This window comes from Akebia trifoliata, chromosome 4 (assembly GCF_017979445.1).
Source record: "Akebia trifoliata isolate Shusen 1 chromosome 4, ASM1797944v1, whole genome shotgun sequence".
Lineage (NCBI taxonomy): Eukaryota > Viridiplantae > Streptophyta > Magnoliopsida > Ranunculales > Lardizabalaceae > Akebia > Akebia trifoliata.
In genome coordinates, this window is record NC_141378.1 from 9,207,086 (window position 1) to 9,230,172 (window position 23,087).

General features: G+C 34.1%; 2 protein-coding genes across 3 annotated transcripts; both read left to right on the forward strand.

Moving 5' to 3' along the window:
* The first annotated feature begins 9,973 nt into the window (after window positions 1-9,973).
* On the forward strand, window positions 9,974-11,832 carry LOC147403597 (GATA transcription factor 18-like). Its single transcript, XM_086437672.1, has 2 exons — window positions 9,974-10,570; window positions 11,274-11,832. Exons 1-2 carry the CDS (start codon window positions 10,184-10,186, stop codon window positions 11,535-11,537), a joined length of 651 nt encoding a protein of 216 aa, XP_086293798.1. The 5' UTR covers window positions 9,974-10,183; the 3' UTR covers window positions 11,538-11,832.
* Window positions 11,833-17,404: 5,572 nt separating this feature from the next.
* Window positions 17,405-21,944, forward strand: LOC147403598 (uncharacterized). 2 transcript variants are annotated; one of them, XM_086439222.1, is made up of 4 exons: window positions 17,405-18,096; window positions 20,642-20,731; window positions 20,841-20,908; window positions 21,624-21,944. In XM_086439222.1, exons 1-4 carry the CDS (start codon window positions 17,458-17,460, stop codon window positions 21,775-21,777), a joined length of 951 nt encoding a protein of 316 aa, XP_086295348.1. In that variant the 5' UTR covers window positions 17,405-17,457; the 3' UTR covers window positions 21,778-21,944. The 2 variants fall into 2 exon arrangements, with proteins under 2 accessions (XP_086295348.1, XP_086295349.1); XM_086439223.1 differs by lacking the exon at window positions 21,624-21,944 and having other exon boundaries at window positions 20,841-20,912.
* Window positions 21,945-23,087: the final 1,143 nt, after the last annotated feature.

The following is a 23,087-nucleotide window of genomic DNA, read 5'->3' on the forward strand; positions in this document are numbered from 1 at the left end:
TCTTCATCTCAAAGCAAACTAGTATGCAAGCTTCACAAGTCCATTTATGGTCTCAAGCAAGCTTCGAGACAATGGTATTCAAAATTTTCTCAAGCTTTGCTCAAGTTTGGTTTTCTTCAGTCAAAATCTGATTACTCTCTTTTCACAAAAGGTCATGGATCCTCTTTTGTTGCCCTTCTCGTTTATGTGGATGATATAATTCTTACTAGTCCTTTATCTCAAGCTATTGATGAGCTCAAACAGTTTCTGCATACACAGTTTAAGCTCAAGGATCTTGGTTGTCTCAAGTACTTCCTTGGTCTTGAGATTGCTAAGTCCACACAAGGTATTGTGCTTTCTCAACGCCATTACACCTTACAATTGCTTGAGGACACAGGTTACTTGGCTTGTAAGCCAACTGCTGTTCCAATGGATCCAAAACTTTGTTTAACTGCCACTGAAGGTGACTTGCTTCCTGATATAACACACTATCGACGGCTTGTTGGGAAACTTCTTTATCTCACTTTATCTCGCCCAGATATTACTTTTGCCGTTCACAAGCTCACTCAATTCTTGGCTCAACCTCGACTTCCTCATCTCAAGGCAGTGCATCACCTACTTCGTTATCTCAAGAAAAGTCCTGGTCAAGGGTTGTTGTTTTCTTCTACTTCTTCCTTGCAACTCAGAGCTTACTCTGATGCTTGTGCTCCAGTTCGTTTGAAAGCATTCTCTGATGCTGATTGGGGATCATGTCCTGATTCTCGACGCTCCATTACAGGTTTTTGCATATTTATTGGAGACTCTTTAGTCTCTTGGAAGGCCAAAAAGCAGACCACTGTCTCTCGATCCTCAGCTGAAGCTGAGTATAGAGCTCTTTCCTCTACTGCCAGTGAGCTTATTTGGTTGCAGCAACTTCTTAAAGATTTTCAAGTCCAGATTGATTCTCCTGCTTTGCTATATTGTGACAATCAAGCTGCGATACATATTGCCTCTAATCCCACCTTTCATGAACGCACTAAGCATATCGAGATAGATTGCCATTTTGTTCGTGAAAGAGTTGCTTCGGGAGTTCTAAAATTGCTGCCCATTAGATCTCAATACCAATTGGCTGATATGTTTACTAAACCTCTCCCATCTACTCAACTTTTTTCTTTGTTGTCCAAGATGGCTGTAAAGGACATTTACAAGCCACCTTGAGGGGGAGTATTAGGGTGTAAATATTGTAATAATGCTTAGTTGTTAATCTGTTGTAACTGTTAGTTAGTTAGATAGCTTTCTCATTATGCTTTCTGTTATAACTACTTCATTGTAATAGTGGCTATATAAATAGCTGGCTTCTGTATTGTTTGGAATATATGAATGAAGATCATCTTCTTCTTCTTGAGTGTAATAAGAACCAAAATTAAATTTCTTCACTTGTTTAGGTCGGTAACAACTTCACCATGTTTTTTTTAGATCGTTACAACTGTTTTTAATGAGATTAGTAATTCAATGCTGGTGGGGATTGAACCCAGGTCCATATAGTATCATTACTTCACTATGTTAATCTCACCTAATATATCAGAAATTGTCTGCATTCGCATTTTTGACTACTAGGTTTGTCATATTTACATCTTGTTATTGCTTATAAAAAAAATGTCAAATGCTTTTAGATTTATTAGTCGAGTACATTTAATGTTTTTTATTGAAGTTGAAGGTCTTCAATGATAATGCAAATACCATTGCCCAGATCCCATATTTATATTTTCTTTCTTATACTTCAATATTGTATAGGGCTATAGGCACCTAATAATATCAGATTCAAAGGACTTCCTTCAATGACCAAAAACTGTTATTTATTAGATTAGAAGGGTGTTTTTGGTCAATGATGATTTTTAAATTGTATTTTTAGGTGATCGCATAAGATTCTGTAACTTGTCATTTTACAAGCTTTTATTAAGTTGGCCAATTCATAGAAAAAAAATTTAGTGTGGAAAAACTCTCACCCATGTAATGCAGCAGTCCAGTTTACACCTGGTTCATTATTCTTGAATGAAGCAGATTAGACTTTGAAGAATCTCCAAAGCATAATAAAATGAAGTAATCCAGTAATCCTTGAATCAACCTAATAGTGAATGTAACCAGGTTGGTTGATGAGGTATTAAGATGAATTGGTTGGTAGGCAGTTGACTACGGGGGATAGGTATTTTCGAAAAGGATATTGTTAAGTATCTAATTCGTAAAAATCAAAAATAAATAATTGATTAAAAAAATAATTCATGTTTTGGGATATTAATGGAAGAAGAATCCAATAATTTTTATTTAAAAAACTTCTTTATTTGATAATTGGGTATTTTGAACAGATGGAGTTTGCGTATTAACTAGGGGTGCACATGGTTCGGATTGGTTCGGATTTTGGCAAAATTGAAACCGAACCAAACATGATCGGTTCTATAAATTTGAAACCAAACAAATCCAATTACCCTATAGAACCGAACCAATCCAATCCAATCTTGGTTCGGATTGGTTCGGATCGGTTCTCGGTTCTCATACTTATTGAAGATAGATACCTTCTTCCTCAATCCAAGCATTCTATCTCCTCCAATCTTCAAACCTTAAAAGCAAATAGGACTTTTTTTGAACGTGGACTTTGGGATAATAAAAAAAAATTAAAAGGAAGAAGAAGAAAGAAATAAAAAATTGAAAATTTTATTTTTTAAATAATTATATATATATATATATAATATATATATATATATATTATATATATATATATTTATATATAATTGGTTCGGTTTTCGGATTGGTTCGGTTCTATTATATCCTAATCCGGAATCGAACCAAATTAATCGGATTTTTTTTTCTTCGATCCGTACCCGAACTGTGGGTGTGTTTGGTCCGAACCAATCCAATCCAAAAGCTTCGGATTGGTTCGGATCTCGGATTTACCCAATCCAATGTGCACCCCTAGTATTAACCTGTGTTGGGAATTTAGGGTTTTCAATGGGTTGGTTCATAAATGGATCAATGCTAATCGGGCCACAAATTTGACTTTGTTGGCATGAAGCCTAAGCGGGGCCCGAAAAATGTATCAGGACTAGCCCAAAATGATACCCTAAAAATGTATCAAGCCAAGCCCAAAATGATAAGTAAACCACCCCAAACCTAATCAATGACATGCTGCACTGGCCCATTGATAACACTAATTGGGATACAATAGTACAACATCCATTTGATTAAGCATAAGGTGTTGTACATATTGTCCTCTCTCTCTCTCTCTCTCTCTCTGCGCCTAGGCTGAATAATTATCCGATTTTCTGTTCTTTTTTTTGGCTTCAAAATCAATGGAAAGAAAATAAATAAAAATTAAGCTAATGACTTTGTTAAAATAAATCCTAATTTTTTGGGGGAAAACAATTAAACTTTAAGAAATAAATCAAAGGTTTACCCTACAGATTTGAAAAAACAATGGATTTGAGGGTGTGTGGTGGGGTGATGAAGGGTTTTTTTTCTTTTTTAAATAGGGACTAGGATTGAGTTTTTTTTCTCAAATCTCAATATTACGATCCAAACCCAGTACAATAAAAATTGGATCCATCATTCTTGATTTGATATACAAAATCTAGATAAACTTCATATATTAAACAAAATATATAATATAATGATATAGAGAACTACTATTGACACCCCAACCATTACATATTACACTCCAATTAAAATAAATAAAAATAAGTGAATAGTTGAGAATAAGTAAAAGTTGGGATGCCAATAGAAACTCCCTCATTGTTATTTTTTTGTTTGTCTGTTTGTTTTTTGTTCGTTTTCTTTTGTGTTTAAGATTTTATATGAACCTAATCATAATTGTAAAACAACTATTGAAATTATTTGAATGAGGATAATAATGTTTTGCAATGTCAAGATTATAATTGTAGCCAAATTTTTATAATGTTGGAAGAGTGTGTGTTAATCTTTAACTGGGGTGTGACATGTGATAAAAAAAAATTTAGAAATTGGAGTGTAATAAGTAAAAGTTAGGGTGCCAATAGCAGCTCTCATTATATATTTATCTTACCTTTTTTTTGGATCGGAACATGATAGATCTAGAACCGATCGGATAAGATACCCGATCGAATCTATGTCAAGGGTTATGTAATCAGTTTTAGAAACATGGGAGGGCATTTTAAAAATTCACTGAATCCTAAAGGGCTGTCTATAAAAATATAAAACAGGGAAAGTTTAATTACAAGTTGCACAGGCTGAAAGCCAAAGTTCACAGGAGATATAATTTGAATTTGGGGAGTGAGATCTAATATTTTTTTAACATGAGGGAGGTAATTCTTAAAGAGAGTGAAGAAGAGGTAGGGGTACAGCATAAAGATATAGGTGGATTTGCTTTTGATAGACCAGTGCAGAGGAGACAATTAGAGGTTTATAAGGTCTTAGACGTCAATGATATATCGACAAGAACTTGTGTTTTTTAGGACGGCAACCTTTTAATCACTTTTCTTTGGAAGACTAGAATAGAGAGATCTTCCATCTTTAGGTGGGTTGGCTTGTTGTTTGGGGTTTCTCTCTCTCTCTCTCTCTCTCTCCTTCCTATTAAAATATTAATACTTTAATGTAACATGGCAATAAAAGATTTTCTACCGAATCAATGGGCCAATCCCAAACCCTCTTGTAGAGATAGAGAGAGAAAAGCCCAATCTCTCTTAAAAAAGAGCTCCAAGTCCAAGTCCTTTAGAATTTAGAGAGAGAAAGAGAGATCATTTATTCTATGTATCTTGGTTCAACAGTCCAAATTTATATTTTGGTGCTTTTGAGGAATTGTGTATAATGGAATAAAAAAGATAATTAAAGAAACTTATGAACAAGACCTGGCTTCTACTTCCAAGAATAGTGTAACTTATGAATAGGACCTTCGCTTCTACTTCCAAGCTTGTATAACACAACTGCATGCATGCATTGAACATGGCTATATTTCTAGGCTTGTACAAGCGTGAATGAAGGCATGTAAAACATGCAGAGTAAGGTACACATGACATGTGACTAGTGTACTTTATTTCGTTTTGAGGCCGAAATGATTTCCAAAGCACTTTCAAGGGTAGGGCCCAAAAATAATGATTCTAACCTTGGGTCCAATAAGATCATAATTACAACTTAAGATGCACGCAAATCATTTGACTTAATTAACTCAATTAGATTTGTTCCTCTCAAAATTTCCTAATTCGAAGGATAAGGGCAGTGGTGGATCTAAAATTTTGTCTAGGAGAGAATTGCGTGGATTGTTTGTCGTTGTTAACATATAAATAAATCCTTATAACTTTTAAAAACTCGTGTGTGTGAGGGTGGGGTATTAAGCTGATGACTCAATGATACGAGCAAAAAGAGTATAATTTCATACATGCATCTACATTAGCAATGTGAGAATCGATGTCAATCTTTTATGTTACTTCAGCATTTTTCTTTAAATATATATACACACACACACACACACGAGTGATTGGTCAAGTGAAGAGAATATTGGTTAGTGGTTTATATGTTTGAAATTTATCCAGTTATCTTTACATGTGGCGTAATCCACCAATAATCAGATTGGATCCTTGTCTGCTTGGAATTTAGTATTGGGTCTTGATATCTGGATACAAATCCAATCCAATCCAATACATTTGGATTGGGTCAGATGGGATCCATTTCAAATTCAAATTAATACTTAATCCGGATTTGAAATTATTGGATTTGAGTTTTGGGTCTGATCCTATCCATTGACAGCCCTAACCTATTATCATCATGAACATTCATGAGTAAGAGAGCCCAAAAGAGTATACCACGTGATGATAGATGGAGGTATCCTCCTTGGAAATGAACAAGTGTGGGTCTCACCAAATCAAAATGGACCACATAAAAAATCATTATTACATTATGTTGACCAGTGTGGAGGTTTCTTTGACTGGGATGTTTAGACCAAGAGTTCATTAATTTTAAATTATGTAAGAAAGGGCGATCCTGTACTTCAGATGCTGGATAAAATTACCTAATAACATCTATCATTGAGACCACCTGCACACAAAAAATTCATCCTAGTTGATAAAATCTAGCCATTAACTTGGGCAAATAACATTCTTCAATAAGTGGATCCCTCAATAATATGCTACATACATGGAGTTGATTAACGTTTCTAAGTACCCCGAGTACATGATCAAAATTCAATATGTTGGGTCCATCGTCTGTTGGTTCGTACTCGTGATGCACAAAGCTCTGGCTGCAAGATAGACTCAGAGAGAGAGAGAGAGCATCTTTTGAAAAGCGGTAGTCGTCCTCCTGATTGTCCTACACAAATCTCGAGACGATTTTGTCTATCTCTTTGTTTTTTAGTTGGAATTTTTCTTGTTTTTGATCGATTTATAGAGATGTGTTTGTACTCTCACTTTATTGTTTTTTTTTTTGTTTCTTAGCTTTTCTTTTATTTGTTTCTTTGACCAGAGAAGTACACACAACCAAATAACCACAAATCCAAGAAGTTCTGTTCGTCTTGTTTGCTTTTAAAATAAATTTTCTCGGGATCAGTACAGTGAAAAGATGATGAGATCCGTTGGGGCACGTGATTTAAACGGTACGGATGTGATAGATATATGAATGGAGGGAAAAAAAAAAAACTTTGAAGCGGCTAGCCCACTTCAAAATTTTGAAGCAACACACTCCCTTGCATTACACTTGGCATTTCTAGGATGTATTTCAAACTTGAAGAAAATGTAGGGGATGTAAAATAAATTTAAAATGCCACGTGTCTTACAACGGAGAGAGGTCCTTTACATTTTGAGTTGTTGTTGTTGTTTTGCTCTCTCTCTCTCTCTCTCTACTTTTACTAACAGAGATACGGATACGGATACGGACAGGAGTTTGATGTGTTTTTGGTGGTTAGGGAACTGTGTGCCTCGTGATCGGAGATGCCAGATCCATAGAAGACTGTTCCATGGGGAGTCACGTGGGTTCTTTTGACCACAAAGGCCAAAGACCAAGAATCTTTTTTTTTTTTTTTAACTATCTTCCTCTCTTCCCCTCTCACGTTGTAAGTCACTTTAGATTATGCCACGTGGCATATATTGTTGAATGATCCATCACTCGTGTTGATCCAATGTCCTAAGCTACAATATCATTGGATCGGATCATACATGAAATTCGTTTCAATAATATAAAAAATGGATCAAGAATTCGACCCTACAAGAAACTTAGTCAATTAGATCGATTTTGTGTTTTTTATATTTCAAATTGGATAAATTACAATTTAAGTCTAATACGATTATTATTCAAGTCCGATCCAATCCTATATGAAAAACCCATGTCGACTTGATCCATTGATAGCCTTAGTTGTAGAACTAATATAATTCATGATTTTTAATCATGGATTCTGGAATGATGCAAAGGTAATAGTATTGAACACTGGATTCATTAAGAAAATTTGTGATTAATAAATTTTGTACATAGTTTCATTAAGACAAATTGTTGCTCCACCGAAATTTAGGATCCACCAATTACATGAATCCATGTGTGTTGAGGACATTCCTAATTAACAATACTAACCTTAAATGCTTGACATGGCATTCTGTGAGAAGTCCATGAGCACAATAAGCAAAAAAAACCCACTCAGTTCATTAAGGACCATCATGTATCAAAGAATGAGTGAATGTGAAATGCATGCAATTTAGTTTTATAAGTGACCTACAAAGACCAACGACAGAGATTACTTATCAAATTATTTCTTGTCGAGTGACCACCTGATTTGCTAATCTATCTATGAGTGAATAATTGAACACACTAATTATTGTATTCTCATCCTGTACTCTACAAGCTGAATAAACATTGTCCAGTACTACTTCAATTTTTTTTTTTTTTTTTTTTACGAAAAAAGAAAATAAAAATGATAATAGATTGCAAAATGTGATGGTAGTTACTCAATGATGAGACTTTATTTTGCACGAAAAAGTCAATATAAGATTTCATAAAATCTTATATTAAAACTTAGGGATGTTTTTAATTCTTTGATATATTAAAATGATTTTTGTAAAATATTTTTACCCAATGATGAGTTGCGTAGGTGATTCAACCCATATTGAACCATTGCGATAGAATTGGATCGTTTACAAATTCTATTTAAAAATAAGTGATGATAAATTGACCCGAAAAAAGAATAGACTCAAGTGAAATGGCATTGGCATGTACACAAAACATAGATTTCCTTGAGATACATAAGAAAAAATCTATTATTATATGTACACTCCACATCAGTTTAGCAGAGTTGAGTTTTTTTTTTTAATAATTAGTTTACCATTATTCGTTAAGAATTGACAGTTGCACATAGAATGGGCTAGTAATTTTCCACGTGGTATTAAAAATAGATGTGATGTTAGATAAGGAAACTGAAATCATGGAGTAGGGGATAGCGATCGATGTATATAGTGAAAGTACGATTACTACCTGGTCATCAAAACAAGAAAGACTCCCAACTGTCTGACTGACTGACTGAACTAAATCATCTTTTCTCTGCATTTGATGATAATGTAGACTAGAAGTGCTGACTGGTGTTTACCCGTTTATATGGGGGCTTTTAGAGATACTCCTCCAATTTTTTGCTGAATATTTGAGATACCCCTAAATTTTCAAACTTATGACGTAACCCCTTTGACTGACCTCTTTCTGAAAATTCTATAAATTATTCAGAGGAAAATATCCTAATCAACAAACTCTTTCTTATAACCTTGGAGGGTCATTTTTGTTTAATTTAAATAAATAAAAAAACAATTTTTAGATTTTGATAGCTTACTTTTCCACTTTGAAGAGATGCGAAAATGTTTTTCCACCCTAGGATACTCTTAAGAGAGATGATTTTTATCTCCCAATTTATAATTTTTTTCTCATGAAAAAGACAACTTGAGATTTTAGAAAATCTCATTTTTACTAATCACACAAATCCACATGTATTTATGACATTCCCAATTTAAAAAATATCTCTTTAATTAGGTTTCGCTCCATTGATCATTTGAGATTCAATGAAATCTTAAATTGATGTTTCTTTGAGAAAAAAATTTCTCTTCAAATTTGCTCACATCCGTTAAACTTAAAAACACTTTTATATATATACACTATCAAATCACATAATTCATCTTCCCACAAAATTCACTTTTTCATGATCATTAGCTCAAGAAATTAAAATTTCCTTTTAAAAAAAGAGTATTCTGTTATCAAATAGATCTTAAGGTTAAGTACAGGTACACAAGATAAATGGAGGGAGCTCGGTTCTTATTGAAAATGTGATTTTCAAGGGTGGAGGGCACATATTTTTATTTTCCATCCAAAAATAATTTTTCACTAGGATTGGAAATTATTTTCCGAACTTGCATCCCCTTGGGAAATGATTCTTCACCTCCAAATACTATTCCCTCACGATACTTTCAGCCCCAAAATAAAAAATCAACTCTCTTCCTCACATTTGCCTAGAAGTAATCAAATGAAATGATTTAATTTTCTATGAAATTCCATTTCTTGATGAATTCATATTCCTTCATAAACCAATTCCCTGCAACTAGGCAAATCCTAAAAGTTTTCCACCACCGCTTTTGATCTTCAATGGAGTTAGGTGACAAAATTTGATTTGTAACTCTATTTTTTTTATTATGTTGAGAATAAAATAACAAATAAAATTTATTCAGACGACTTATCCAAATCAAGGCTCAATGATTGAGGGTTCTCTGCAAAGAAAATGTAATGTTTTTACAGTAAAGATTGAAGTATAAAGGTGGATAAGATGGCTATTTTAGTCATTTTTGCGTTAGCACTTTATTTTTAGAAGACCACAGTCAAGGGGTGATGTCATCAAGTTTCAAATTGTTGGGTATCCCAAATATTCTCCAAAACCAAGAGGGCGATATCTGAACAACCTTTATATAAGACAGATCACACCCAAGATTTTTCAAAGATTAAATTATTACATCTCTCTTAGTTTTCTAACTTCGATAACTCCTCAAGCTCATCCCACTATCCCATATTTATTTATTTATTTATATTTCTTTTCCTTGTCTTCCTCTCCCACTTCACTCTCACTGTCTTTCCTTCTTCCCTTTCGAGTCTCAACTTCTCACCTGAACCTCCCGATTCAAGTGCGAACCACACGCGTAATCTCCATTTATAATACAACCCACTTCATCTTTCTATCAAAATTAGATATATAGAGATGCAAAGGTCCAGCAGCAACAATCACGGAAATTATGTGGGCCAATGCACCATGTTATTCAATCACAACCCTTTTGATGATGATGAGGGATACCCAATCAGTTCCTCTTCCGTAGATTGCACTCTATCTTTAGCAACACCTTCTTCTCGCCAAACTGAAGACAAGAAGATTAACTGTCACCGAAGGTCTGGTTCGTTTATGTCAAAACTTTGTTGGGGTACACTTAAGAATCCATCATCATCAGCACCTACACATAAGAACAACCCAAGGTGTAGCAACAGCATCATCAACACTTCCGACGGTGGTGATCCTCTTCTCGCTCGCAGGTGTACCAACTGTGGTACAACATCAACCCCTCTTTGGAGAAATGGACCCAGAGGCCCAAAGGTCAGTCTCTCTCTCTCTCTATCTCTCTCTCAATGTTATATTTGGAGTTTTCTAATCTCAAACACGTTTGGTACACAGTGAAACGCACTGTTGAGATGGGCAAATGCTCCTTAACGCCTGCATGTGTTCCCTAAAAAATCTCTAGTCTCTTGTGTCGGTTGAAAACCTGTTTTTCCCACCCGTCTCAGCCACGCGTTTGAGGCTGCACGTCCACCTTCGTTTGACAAAACAATATAATTTTCAATTATTTATGTATGTATGTATATGTTTTTCAATCTCTCATGCTTTAGATTTGAGGCCAGTTTTAACAAACCTATGACAGGGTTTTTTTTTTTTTTAGCATTCAATCACAGGACATCTTTCGACTGGTCAATATGAGATTATTTAAAATTTCGGATCGACTTTTTGCCCCAAAAAAATCTCAAACTACAATTGGGAGATGCGATATGGATTTTCCTATATAGCATCATCATCTTTATTTTATATTATTTTTTGGAAAAATTATATTCTCAAACTAGAATGAGAAGCCAAGATGTTACCCAGCGATTCTCACGTGAACTGATCTCTAGGAAACCTGTGTTCATCATCCCATCTCATCCGTCACGTGAGATAATGTGTATTCAACGTATTAAGTGTAAGTCTTTATTTTTATTTTTAGTTAGAGAGTCTGAATTGACCAATTGACCATTTATGTGTGGTGCAGTCACTTTGCAATGCATGTGGAATCCGTTACAAGAAGGAAGAGAGACGTGCCACCTCCACCACTGCAACTCCACCAACGATCATAGAGGCGCAACACATGATGAGTCATCATCATCAGTCATGGGCCCACCAATCATCACCAGCTCTCACAACCGAATTCAGCTTCATTGGAGACGATAGTGAGTCCGACAGAAGTGTTCCTCTCCTTTCATGGCGTCTCAATGTCCCTGATAGGGCTAGCCTTGTCCATGATTACACATACTGATAGCAAAGATTATGGTGAGCATCATCATGATGATGTTCATGATGGGTAGCGTATACCTTCCTTTGATGATTCTATGTTTTTCTTTTGACTTTAATATCTTTGTAGACTTTAGAGGAAGAGAAGTTTTAATCGTTAATGAGTCGATCGTTGTAGAAAAAAATAGGTCCTGTTCTTGAGTATATTCCCTTTGTACGAGAAGCTATATATGCTTGTATTTTTCTTCTTTGTAGTACTGAGAGATGAAATCCCAATATTCTTCCTTTATTTAAAGCGAAAGAGTTCAAAAGAGAGAAAATCCCAAAAAGAGCAAAACAAAGGAAAATGACAAGCCCAAGATTGGGATAATATGGTCCTTTTTTATTTTTAATACATCTGTTGGCAACATTAATAATCGAGTCAGGACAGATGGGTTTGGTGTCCTTTATTTAGATCCGTTACCCCCAGCTCGATTTATTTATCCGGATCCGTAGCAATCAATCCAACCTGATTTACAATGTGGCTAGGCTTAAAACTGTTTCCTTACCGGGTCTGATCCCATCTGAAGTGAAATCCAATTTAAAGGATTGGATTTTAATAAATCCTATTTGATAACAAAGCAGACCTGTTTTGGATTGATCATGTCCGGCTTCGATATAGTCCCAGTTAGATAAAATGTGAGAATGTATTTTGTTTAAATATATAAAGTTTAATTAATTATATTCAATATATTTAATTGATTGGGGCTGATCTGATATGATATGGACCTAAGACTGCAACTTGAGCCGGCTGGCCCGAACTCAACTGATTGATTGGGCGGGTGGCTTGGGTTAGAATATCTCACTCCAGCCTCAATTCGGGTTGAGGGTTCGGTCTATCCAACTCAACTTGAACCCAATGCTACATGTTAATATATAAATATTTTATATTAGTTATCTATTTTTTTTCTAAAGTATTTTTTAATTATTCTTCTTACATATATTTATAGTAATTAGGATTTTTTTTTTTAATATATCGCTATACATGTTTATATATATAGTATGTACAAATTTCTTGAAGATGAAGAGTCAATCTTTTAAATTAATTTATAAAAAATAAACCAAGACTCCAAGATTCACAACTTACAATTATGGAGGAAAACACAAACACACACACACTCTCTCTCTAAATATTTTTCCAATGATGAATTTGGGGGTTATATGTAATTTTAATTAGTAGTGATTTTGTTTTTAATGTTCTATTCATATTTTAAGAAATAAAATTTATTTGCTAATCAGAACGAATTTACTCGCCAAAAACTACCTAACTTGGGCTAATTTGTGCTCAACTCAATTTCTAAAGCTTAAGCTTGGGTTAACGAGCTCGGGCCCAACGATCGGGTTGGGTTGGGTTGAGTTGAGTTATGGGTTTACGCTCAACCCTTTTCAAGTTACAATCCTAATTAGACCTGATCCAATGGTTACATGCATATGATTCAAAACGTTATATTTAGATCTGATAAAAAAAAATTGGTTGAGTTGACTCAAAAATTCGTGTCAAGTTATAAATTTGCCAAGTCATGTGTAATCTATAAAAACTGTCTTAACCAGCCTGATAATTTTAGCCAGAGAGGGAGAGAGAAAGAAGTGTTTTAATAGATAGACCAAAATTATTCAATCTAATTTCATATATTAACATTTATAGAGTTTACATTTACATAAAACTATTTATATGATGATGTGGAACATTCTTCCCATACAGGTGTTAGAAGTTACACAACTACCATAACTATATTGTGACATGGCTAGTTCTCTATCATTAAACTATTTTAATTAGATGTGATAATGTGGCAAATGCAGATCACGCCAACTCGGCCCTTGACGTTCCATGTTCAAATCAGTGGTTTCTGTAGCAGCCAACACAAATGCACATCAGTCTCATAGTTTATTCATTTCATTTACGCCACGGGTGTGGTGTCGGTGCTGATGCTGAACTTATTTTATCTACCTTAGAGAGAGGGGGAATGATACTTTGTAAAGGTGGGCTGGGAAAAAATCGGAATGCAAGATTTTTTTTTTTCCAAGAAGCCTAGGGACATTGTCATTAGATTCCACACGAATCTCTTAAACAAATCATTTTGTTCTCTCTTTCATGTATTTTATATTCTTATGAAATTGTAGGATTGATTGATGGACAAAAACTAAAAATTGCCATCCACATAGAAAGAAATTAACGATCCAGACTACTGTATTTTGGTCATGTTAGGTTTTTAGTCAATTTCTTTAGGGGCTCAGCCAAAGCTACCTCAGTCACACCATTAGCAACCCTATCATAATCAATTTCCTGGTAACGAATTTATACTAATTAATCAAATCTTAATTACATGCCGCCTAGAAGCTTTACATTTTGACCAACCAGTAATGTTGGTTGTTGACCGAAGAGATATTATAGTAAATGATCACGATGGATTCTACAATTTCTTTGATTAGATTTAAAAGAAAGAATTGAGATTTTTATTTTTAAATCTGATACAAACATTTATTACAAGAGGACCGACTTGTCATTTTTATTCAATGTAATGTTCCATGGTGCTACTGGAGAATTGGACTACAAAGGATCCGTTCCCAAAGCATCTATGATTCTGAGCACACCTCCACATCAACAGTGTCCATGACAGTGTCTAGCATATTCACCGTAGCATTGTTCTTGTGAAAAGTATGCATTGTGAGTCCAATATAAAACTCTAATCCAACAATTACAATTTACCAAATCAGGTTAAAATTTAGGTGTTGGCTCATCAAAGAGTACCTAACATACATGCCTTTAGGCAAGTTGATTTAGACGATGGACGTCGCAAAAAAAACTAAATAAGGAGTTTTGGTACCAATAAAATCACCAATCAAGCTAATTTCTTGTGTGGGATTTGTCAAGATTCAAGAATGTCCAGCTACATTGTATCCAAATGGAGTGTCACACGTGAGAAGAAGTGGAGTTTGTAACTTAATGTCCCCTGGCAAGTAAAAAAACTTCTAAATTATAAAATACTGTTTGGGAGTATTTCCTGCTACAAATTAACAATCATGCTTTAGTCATCTCTATTGTGATTTTGTAAACTCGACTCCAGTTGTCTGTTTACCGAGTTGATTCAACATGAAAACTCATTTAAGGACCCCATCCCCTGTTTTTTTTTTTTTTTTGTTTTGTTAACGTAAGTGAGTTAGTGGTCAGCAATTAGAGGATGAAGACGGATTTTAAACCTAGGTCATAAATCGTGATACCGCAACTCAGCAAATTTTCCTAACTTAGCCAGAGGTATCTTCATCAACTCCATTTTCAATCAAACAAAAATATTAATTTTTTTAATTTTATAAGAAAATAAAATTAGTATTACCCCCACATAGAAAATGTAGATTTTGTAATGAAAATATTGGTAGGAACTCAATATAAAGTACTTTTGTGAAAGGCTTCCTCTGGCATTTTGATTTTTGAAATGACATTTTGTGCATTTCATATAAAATTTCTACTTTTGACTAAGTTATCATGCAAGTGGTATTCCTAACGGTACCAATAACACCAAGATTAAGTAAACTTAAAAGAGCCATTATGATCTATTTAACATCTTAAAATTGTTTATGCAAGTATTTATGATCTTAACAAGGGAAGCATGAATCACACGTATTTTATTTTCAGCACATTATTTATGAGAAGCGCTCAACACCTCATCTATCATCTAATTTTTATGATATTTTCATTTATAATTCATTTGTTAACACCTACACGTAAAGATAATTGAAGATTTCATCATATTGGATAATTCATGGCACCACAATTAACCACACCAACTAAAATCTAAATTCAATATGCAAAAATAGTATTAAATTGACTTGCGTTTTATATTAACTGATATACTTGAAGATATGGTGAATGAAGGGGCTTATTAAATTACTCCTAAAAATATTAACAAAAAGTATAATTTATGTATTTTATTAATGTATTATTATCAATTTATTTAACTCCTCTTCAATAGCCTTCACTTTTTAATACGAGACCCAAAGAACTTTTTCCCAACATGACTCTTAATATAATGCTGATTTTGTAACTCAACCTAACAGGATAACTCAAAATCTCATTGACGTCGCAGGTGCAAGAATTATAGATTTTTTTCCTTGGATAATTGCACATATTTTATGGGGATGTGCAGTTATGTATCTCAAGAGAAAAAATCTACGGTTATGACAGGGTACATGTCACCAGGTTGAGTTACAGAATCATCACACCTTTTAATAAATAGTATCGGTACATGGTTGATCCAATATAGGTGATTATGAAATTGGATCCTTATTGGGACCCAATCCATAGCAAACTTATCGGATTGAAATGGATTGGGGCATTAGTTCTGATCGAATCCAATGATAGCCTAATCAAAGCTTTCCTCCTATAAGATCAGGATTCCTAAGATCAAATGATTCAATCAATAATCAATGAGGAATACTTGTCATTTTGGTGGGACGAAGTCAAAGCTACAGCCCCAGTCCCGACATTTGAGCCTCAGATTCCACCTATATTTAGCAGAAAATTAATTAATGTTGTTCAAGGTAGGCAGTGTAGTTGATCAAACAAAGTTTTTATGATATAAGAAGCAACAAATGAAAATTGATTATATAATGGTTTCTTGTAAGAAAAAATAATCTACGAAATGAAGATAATTGTCAGTATAACTTCAGACCAACCCCCAATATTCTATTATTTTATGGATTAGGCCAACAACTCACTCAATCTAAGCCTAAACACACCCACTTTTTCTTCCTAATAACTTTTGTGGTATCCATCAAAGCTATGACATACACATTCCTTGACCATGCTCCTGTGAGAAACTTATGGAAATGGCCTGAATGCCCTTGCTTGCAGTATCTAGCTTAAAAATATCCTTCTCAAAAGACTCACACCCATTGTTCTCCGTGTTCATAAAATGCACCCTACTTAAAATAAATATATATAGGGTCAGGATCAAGGGCCATGTGAAAAAACATATGTAAAAATAATGTAACATTAATAAAATTTTAAAATATGGGTTAGAAGTTTTGGATTGAGCTGATTTTTTGTGAGGATGATCTCTATGATGGGAAGATCATCTGAAAAAAAAAAAAAATCAGTCCAATCTAAAACTTCTAACCCCATTAAAAATGATTTAGAACGTGAACTGTCGATTTTTTTTTTAATTTTAATCAATAATTTGCAAGTCACTTTTGATGGATTTAAAAGTTTCAGATTAAGCTGATTTTTTGTGAGGATGATCCTTTTATCATAGTGACCATCCTCGCAAAAAAATCAGCTCAATCCAAAACCTCTAACCCATATTTTGAAAAACCATTGTTTTTACATGTGTCCCTTGAACCGCCCCCATAGATATATATATATATGTTGGAAGCATCCATTTGATGACCCCTTACCAAGCCCATTTGAATAAATCAATAACACTAACAAGTTATTGAGTGGGTTTATTTTATTTTTTTCCATAACCTGCTACTGATTGGGGTGCATTTTGAGAAGGCAGGGACAACGAGTGCTAGTCCTCCCAAAACACATTGGAGATGTTTGATTGATATTCTAGAATCTGATTGTTAGAGGTAAAAGGGATTTTAACTGAAACTTACGAGGGTATTTAGGTTATTTTCTATTCAACTTATGAAAGAATGTGGTCAAGGGGTATGTCATCGTTTTTAAAACACCAACGTATCCCAAATATATTCAGACATACGAAAGGTGAAATGTCTAAATTACCCTAGACTATAACAATATTCCCTCTTCAATCCCCAAAACTTGGGAGAAGCTCACGTCCCTCAATTAAAACAGATAACAACCCTACAACCACCAATTCTTTTTTTCTTCCTAATTTAAAAGACGCCTCACTGACTCACTCTTCAGCCCTCAACACTCAAGAGAACCTTGAGAGAGAGAGAGAGAGATGGTGAACCTAGTGGCAGCACAGAAGCCATTGTTGCATGGGTTGATGAAGCTAGCTGGGCTTAGATCCCACACCATTGAAATCCATCCAGGAACAATTATGAGCTTTTGGGTTCCTTCTAAAACAATCAAAAAAGAAAACAACAACAACAACAACAAATCAAAGAAACCTGTTGTTGTTCTTGTTCATGGCTTTGCTTCAGAAGGCATAGTGACGTGGCAGTTTCAAGTTGGATCTTTAACAGGAAAATATGATGTTTATGTTCCTGATCTTCTCTTCTTTGGAGGATCAATCACAGATAGTACAGATAGGTCACCTACGTTTCAAGCTGAGTGTTTGATTCAGGGACTTAGGAAGCTTGGTGTGGAGAGGTGTACGGTTGTTGGGTTCAGCTATGGTGGTATGGTTGCTTTTAAGATGGCTGAGAAGGAACCAGACTTGGTCGAGGCTTTGGTTATTTCGGGTTCGATACTTGCGATGACCGATTCGATTAGCGATGAAACACTTGAGAGGCTTGGGTTTTCTTCTTCTTCTGAGCTTTTGTTGCCTAACTCTGTCAAGGGTCTTAAAGCTCTTCTCTCTGTTGCTGCTTATAAGAATCTTTGGTTTCCTGATCGTCTTCATCGTGATTTTCTCGAGGTTTGTTATGATGCATCTCTCTCTCACTCTCTCTCAAACAAGGATTGACAAGGGAGAGATGCACTTAAGGATTCAGAAGAAAATGGATAAGTAAAACAAAATTATAGAGCTTCTATTGTCACGCCAATTTTTACTAACGCCACACCAAGTTGTGTACTAATTCTCTGAATGCTTCATATGAATTCTGGTGCTATTAGCAAAAGTTGGTGTGGCAATAAAATTTATAAGTTAGAATTACCAAAAGAGTTTCTATTGCCACACCAACTTTTATTAAGAGCACCCAAGATAGTTTGCTAATTATTTATTGATTTACATATTAATTGGTGTGCACTTTGCAAAAGTTGGTCTGGCTATAGAATATCTCTTAAGACTAATTCTGATATGTAGGAAAAGCTTATTTTTCCTTTCATCCCAGTCGTACATCTATTGGTAAACCACAAACGTTGCTTGGTTTATAAAGCCCTCTCAGGATGTTTGACTGTCCATGAAACGAATGGCTGAGATTAGATGACGATTCTAGTGGTTCATCTAAAATGGATCTATGGAAAATCAGTAACAATTCTGGCCGGCTGTTAGATGGAGATTCTCAGACCTTCTTTAAGGTTAAAATAAAGTTATTTTTTAAATAGGGCATAAAAGAGTACGAATTTGCTCTTCAGAAATTTCTGTGCTAAATTAACCAATGGCATGATACCACATGTCTTGGAAAGAGCAAGTGTGATTGGGAAAAACATTAGGGAAATTTGTTTTGAACGGTATGGTGTTTGTATTTTAAGAGCATCTTTAATACATATTGGTTCATCACTTTAGCACAAAAATTTCTTAACAACAAATTCCTACTTCGCATCAAATGGGTTGGATTGGATCAATTCTAAGTATATCATATTTAGATTCGAATTTTCCTTTCTAAATTTGAAACCAACTAACTAATATCGTATCCAGATCCAATTCAAGTCAGGTCCTATACACATATTAAAGTTAATTTGTCCCTATCACACACAAGTGTCCTCTATATATATATATATATATATATTAAAAGATAAAAGATAAAAAAATAAAAAAATAGATTAAATGAGTACAAAAAAAAATGTAGTAAAATTAAAGAGTGTAATGAAGGAAGATAATAAAATAGGTCTCACAAAAATTATAGTTGGATGGGATGTTTATTATCCCTCACAAAAAGAAAAAATGAACTTTATCATTGTGTTTTATTATATTTATATATAACAGAGTTAGCAGACATCTTCTTTGAATTAAGGGGGGTAAAAATGAAAAAAAATAATATTTAAAGGTATTATTAAAAAAATTGAGGTTGAAGTTCAAAGATGAAAAAAATAATAAAATGAATTAAAGGAATAAAAGATGAAATATAATAAAATTATAGGTGTGAAGAGAAAAGACAATTTAATGGGTCCCACAAAAAAAATTGTAATTAGATAAAATATTTATCCTAATTGAAAGTTTGTCCCTCACAATAATGGGCTTTGCATTTGCATTTTATCATTAAAATCATGTTGGAGTGACCTCAAACTAGAATCTCATATTGCATTTTTTGACATGAAAGTAGATAGGAACCCTAGATGCTTTTTTCACTTGTATCTTGATGAAAATATCTATCATTTCCGTATACTTTCACGTCAAAAAGTGTGATATGAGGTTCCAACCTAAGGTCATTTCATTATTATTATTAGTACTACAGGCAAATTTAGGGGTGGATCTATATCGAAGTCAGATCAAGGAACATAAAATCCTATTTAACCATTTTTTTTTTTTTTTGGATCTACTCCTACAATCCAAGCCCCATTTAATTTTGATTTTTGAATCACTCAAATTTCAAATCAAGTCTAACCTACTTTACTCCAACAATCATAACAATTGTCACTCTCCATCAAAGTGGCAATTTATTCCCAAGAAAGATTTATCTCTAGAAAAAAATAGTAGAAATCTTTAAAATATGTTAGTTTATTCTCATGGATGAACCTAAATATTTATTTTTTGGATGAGTAATGGCCTAGTAGGGAAGCTCAAATGATTGAGGTAGTATTTTCTCCTAAATTTACAACCACAAAAAAAAATATAAATGAATTTAATGCGATAATATATGTCGGTGAGGAATTAATTCTATCTTGACATATATTTTCAATCAGATCTCGTAATACGTATCACTATTACTATACTATTTTAAAAGTCAAAAAATCAAAATCTGATCAAGAGTAATCAATTGGAACTCATGATTAAACTCGGATTAGTCAACACAACATTTTTGATCAACTGCACTAACTCATAAATCTCTAAATCAAGACCATCTACCTAACAATTACATCCTGTAGTTCATTAACATCTCTGTTCTTAATAACTCAGGACATAATATGTTCATGATTACATCAAAACTTAGCCCATTTGACATCCTTCTTGCATTGGCCCACAAAACCAATACCATAATAATCATAAATAAGTAGATGAGGACCATCAATCCACCAAACTGGATTTAAATTTTTTTCTTCTTTCATCATCATGATGTGGTGTTAATCTGAAACACCCACAGGTGATGTTCGGCAACCGGAAGGAGAGAGCTGAACTCTTGGAGGCTTTGGTCATCAGCAACAAGGATGCCACCATCCCCAATTTCTCTCAGGTACATCGTCTGCAATTTAAGTTAACTTACTTACACACTTGTTTCTATTTTTTTATTTATTTTGACAATTTTACTACCCTCACTAGGAAATCTGAATGCGTTTTTGCAGAAGATACATCTGCTTTGGGGTGAAAACGACCAGATATTTAATTTCGAACTCGCCCAGAATATGAAACAGTAAGTGTTTTCGACCTTTATAAGTTCACACGTGTCTCTTCTTCTATTATAACAAAAAAAGAGAATGTGTAGTAATTGATCCTTGGGCCCAGGCCCACTAAAACAGAGTCCGTTTGTGCAGACTATTTTAATTAGACACACCCCTCCAGTTTTGGTGGTATTTTTCATACTCCTTGATCATGTTCTTATATGAAGGACTAAGATAAAATGATCTTAATACCCTCATCTTCAATCGCTTGCTGAAAACTCCTTATTACCTAGAGAAACTCGAGTAATTAGTAAAACTCATGCGTAGCAAAATCAAATGTAAAAGATTTACGTTTTTTTTGAGAAAAAATCAATTTTTTTTCAACAAGAAATTGAATATAAAGGGTATTGGGTGATTTAATTAGTCTATGGCAAAAGACTGTGCCCAAGGGGTATGGCATCAGTTCAAATATGCAAGGGGTATCTCAAATATTCAATAAAACTTGGAGGGGGTACGTGCAAATTATCATTTTCATTAGTAGGCCACATCTTCAATGGGCAGACAAAAAAATCAATGTTATTCCAATGATCTGAGAGCTTCATATTGTGTTGATATGTCTTTACTTATCACAAGGAAAAGGCCATCCAAATGAATGGTCTAGATTGGACCACATCTACAATTTTTTTATATGATTGTTTAGCGGCTGCTGCTGATGACCTAATACATCCTCCTAAATGTGGTTTACAGGCAACTGGGAGAGAAGGTAACCTTGAAAGGGATAAAGAAGGCGGGTCACCTAGTCCACTTGGAACGACCGTGCGTCTACAACCGGTTCCTCAAGGAATTCCTTGCGTCGCTGCATGAAGATGAAACCAAAAATAATTCACCCAAAGCCCTCTAGTCTTTTTGATTATTTATTATCGTCTTTGGAGAATTGAGAGTTGTGTTATTTATGACTTAGAATTGTCAGGAAATTCTGGTATTCCTAGTTCAAGGGCTTAAAAGGTTTATCCTTGAATCAATTTGGATGAATTTTAAGAATATGATTCCTCACTTGTTACAAATAAATCTCTACATATGATATGATGCTTATAAAAACTAAAATCCACAAGATTTTCTAGGGGTGCACATGATTCGGATTTTGGCAAAATTGGAATCAAATCAAACATGATCGGTTCTACAAATTTGGAATATAACCAATCCAAACCAACCTTGGTTCGGATCGATTCTTGATTCTCAGTTCTCATACTTATTATTTTCAATAATAAAATTAAAATAGTTAAAACTTAAAATTCAAAAATAAGCAAAATAAATATTAAATGAAGTATCACGCATAACACGTTAAAAATAACAATCATGAAAAAATTAGAAAATAAAAAGCATTTAACACTTACCTTGTAAGGAATAATTGAAGATTAAAGTCATTCTTAAAATTAAATGTTGCTTGTTATTTTGTGATTAAAGGTTAAGGGGCACATTTTTTATGAGTTTTTGTTATAAAAAAGAAATAGAATAGATGAAGTTGAAGACTTTGATGAGTTACCTCTAACACACTAACATAATTGAGGGAGAGAAAGAGATGGATTACCTCTTTGTTTTTTGATGAGGTGGCGAGGTGAGTAAGGGAGACGAACAACAGCTAGGTTTTCTTCAAACTTGAAAAAGAGATAGAAGAACGAAACTAAGAAAGGGTTTTATATATATATACCCCTAATCCGAAACCGAACCAAATCAATTAGATTTTTTTTTTACAATCCGCACCCGAACCAAACCATGCTCAATCCGAACCAAACCAATTCAAAAGGTTCGGATTGATTCGGTTCTCGAATTTACCCAATCCAATGTGCACCCCTAAGATTTCCCCCTTCCCCCCTCCCTCCTCCCTCCTCCCTCCCCCCTCCCTTGAGAAATAATGATTTGGTAGTGTTTGATTGTGCATTTTTGTAAGACATCTATTTTCTCAAGAAATTATTTCACTAGTTCAGGGAGAAAATATTTGTCGATTTGACTACCCAAGAATGAGTTTTTTCCGTCAAGATGGGAAAATCTTGATGTTTTCTCTCGCAATTATTTGGAAAAAAAATTGCTCATAGAAAATTCAATATAAGATTTTATAGAATCAATGATCGTGCGATCAGTCATCCGGGATTTTGTAAAATCCCATACTGATTTTTTTTGTGAGCAAAACACTACGTGAAAACTGAAAATTTC

What these genes read in the sequence shown, in the direction of transcription:
- LOC147403598 (XM_086439222.1), top strand. Translation starts at nt 17,458, where the DNA reads ATGGTGAACCTAGTGGCAGCACAGAAGCCATTGTTGCATGGGTTGATG. An exon ending in TTCATCGTGATTTTCTCGAG is followed by an intron (nt 18,097 to 20,641) that starts GTTTGTTATGAT and finishes AAACACCCACAG; the next exon opens with GTGATGTTCGGCAACCGGAA. An exon ending in CCATCCCCAATTTCTCTCAG is followed by an intron (nt 20,732 to 20,840) that starts GTACATCGTCTG and finishes GCGTTTTTGCAG; the next exon opens with AAGATACATCTGCTTTGGGG.
- LOC147403597 (XM_086437672.1), top strand. Translation starts at nt 10,184, where the DNA reads ATGCAAAGGTCCAGCAGCAACAATCACGGAAATTATGTGGGCCAATGC. An exon ending in ATGGACCCAGAGGCCCAAAG is followed by an intron (nt 10,571 to 11,273) that starts GTCAGTCTCTCT and finishes TGTGTGGTGCAG; the next exon opens with TCACTTTGCAATGCATGTGG.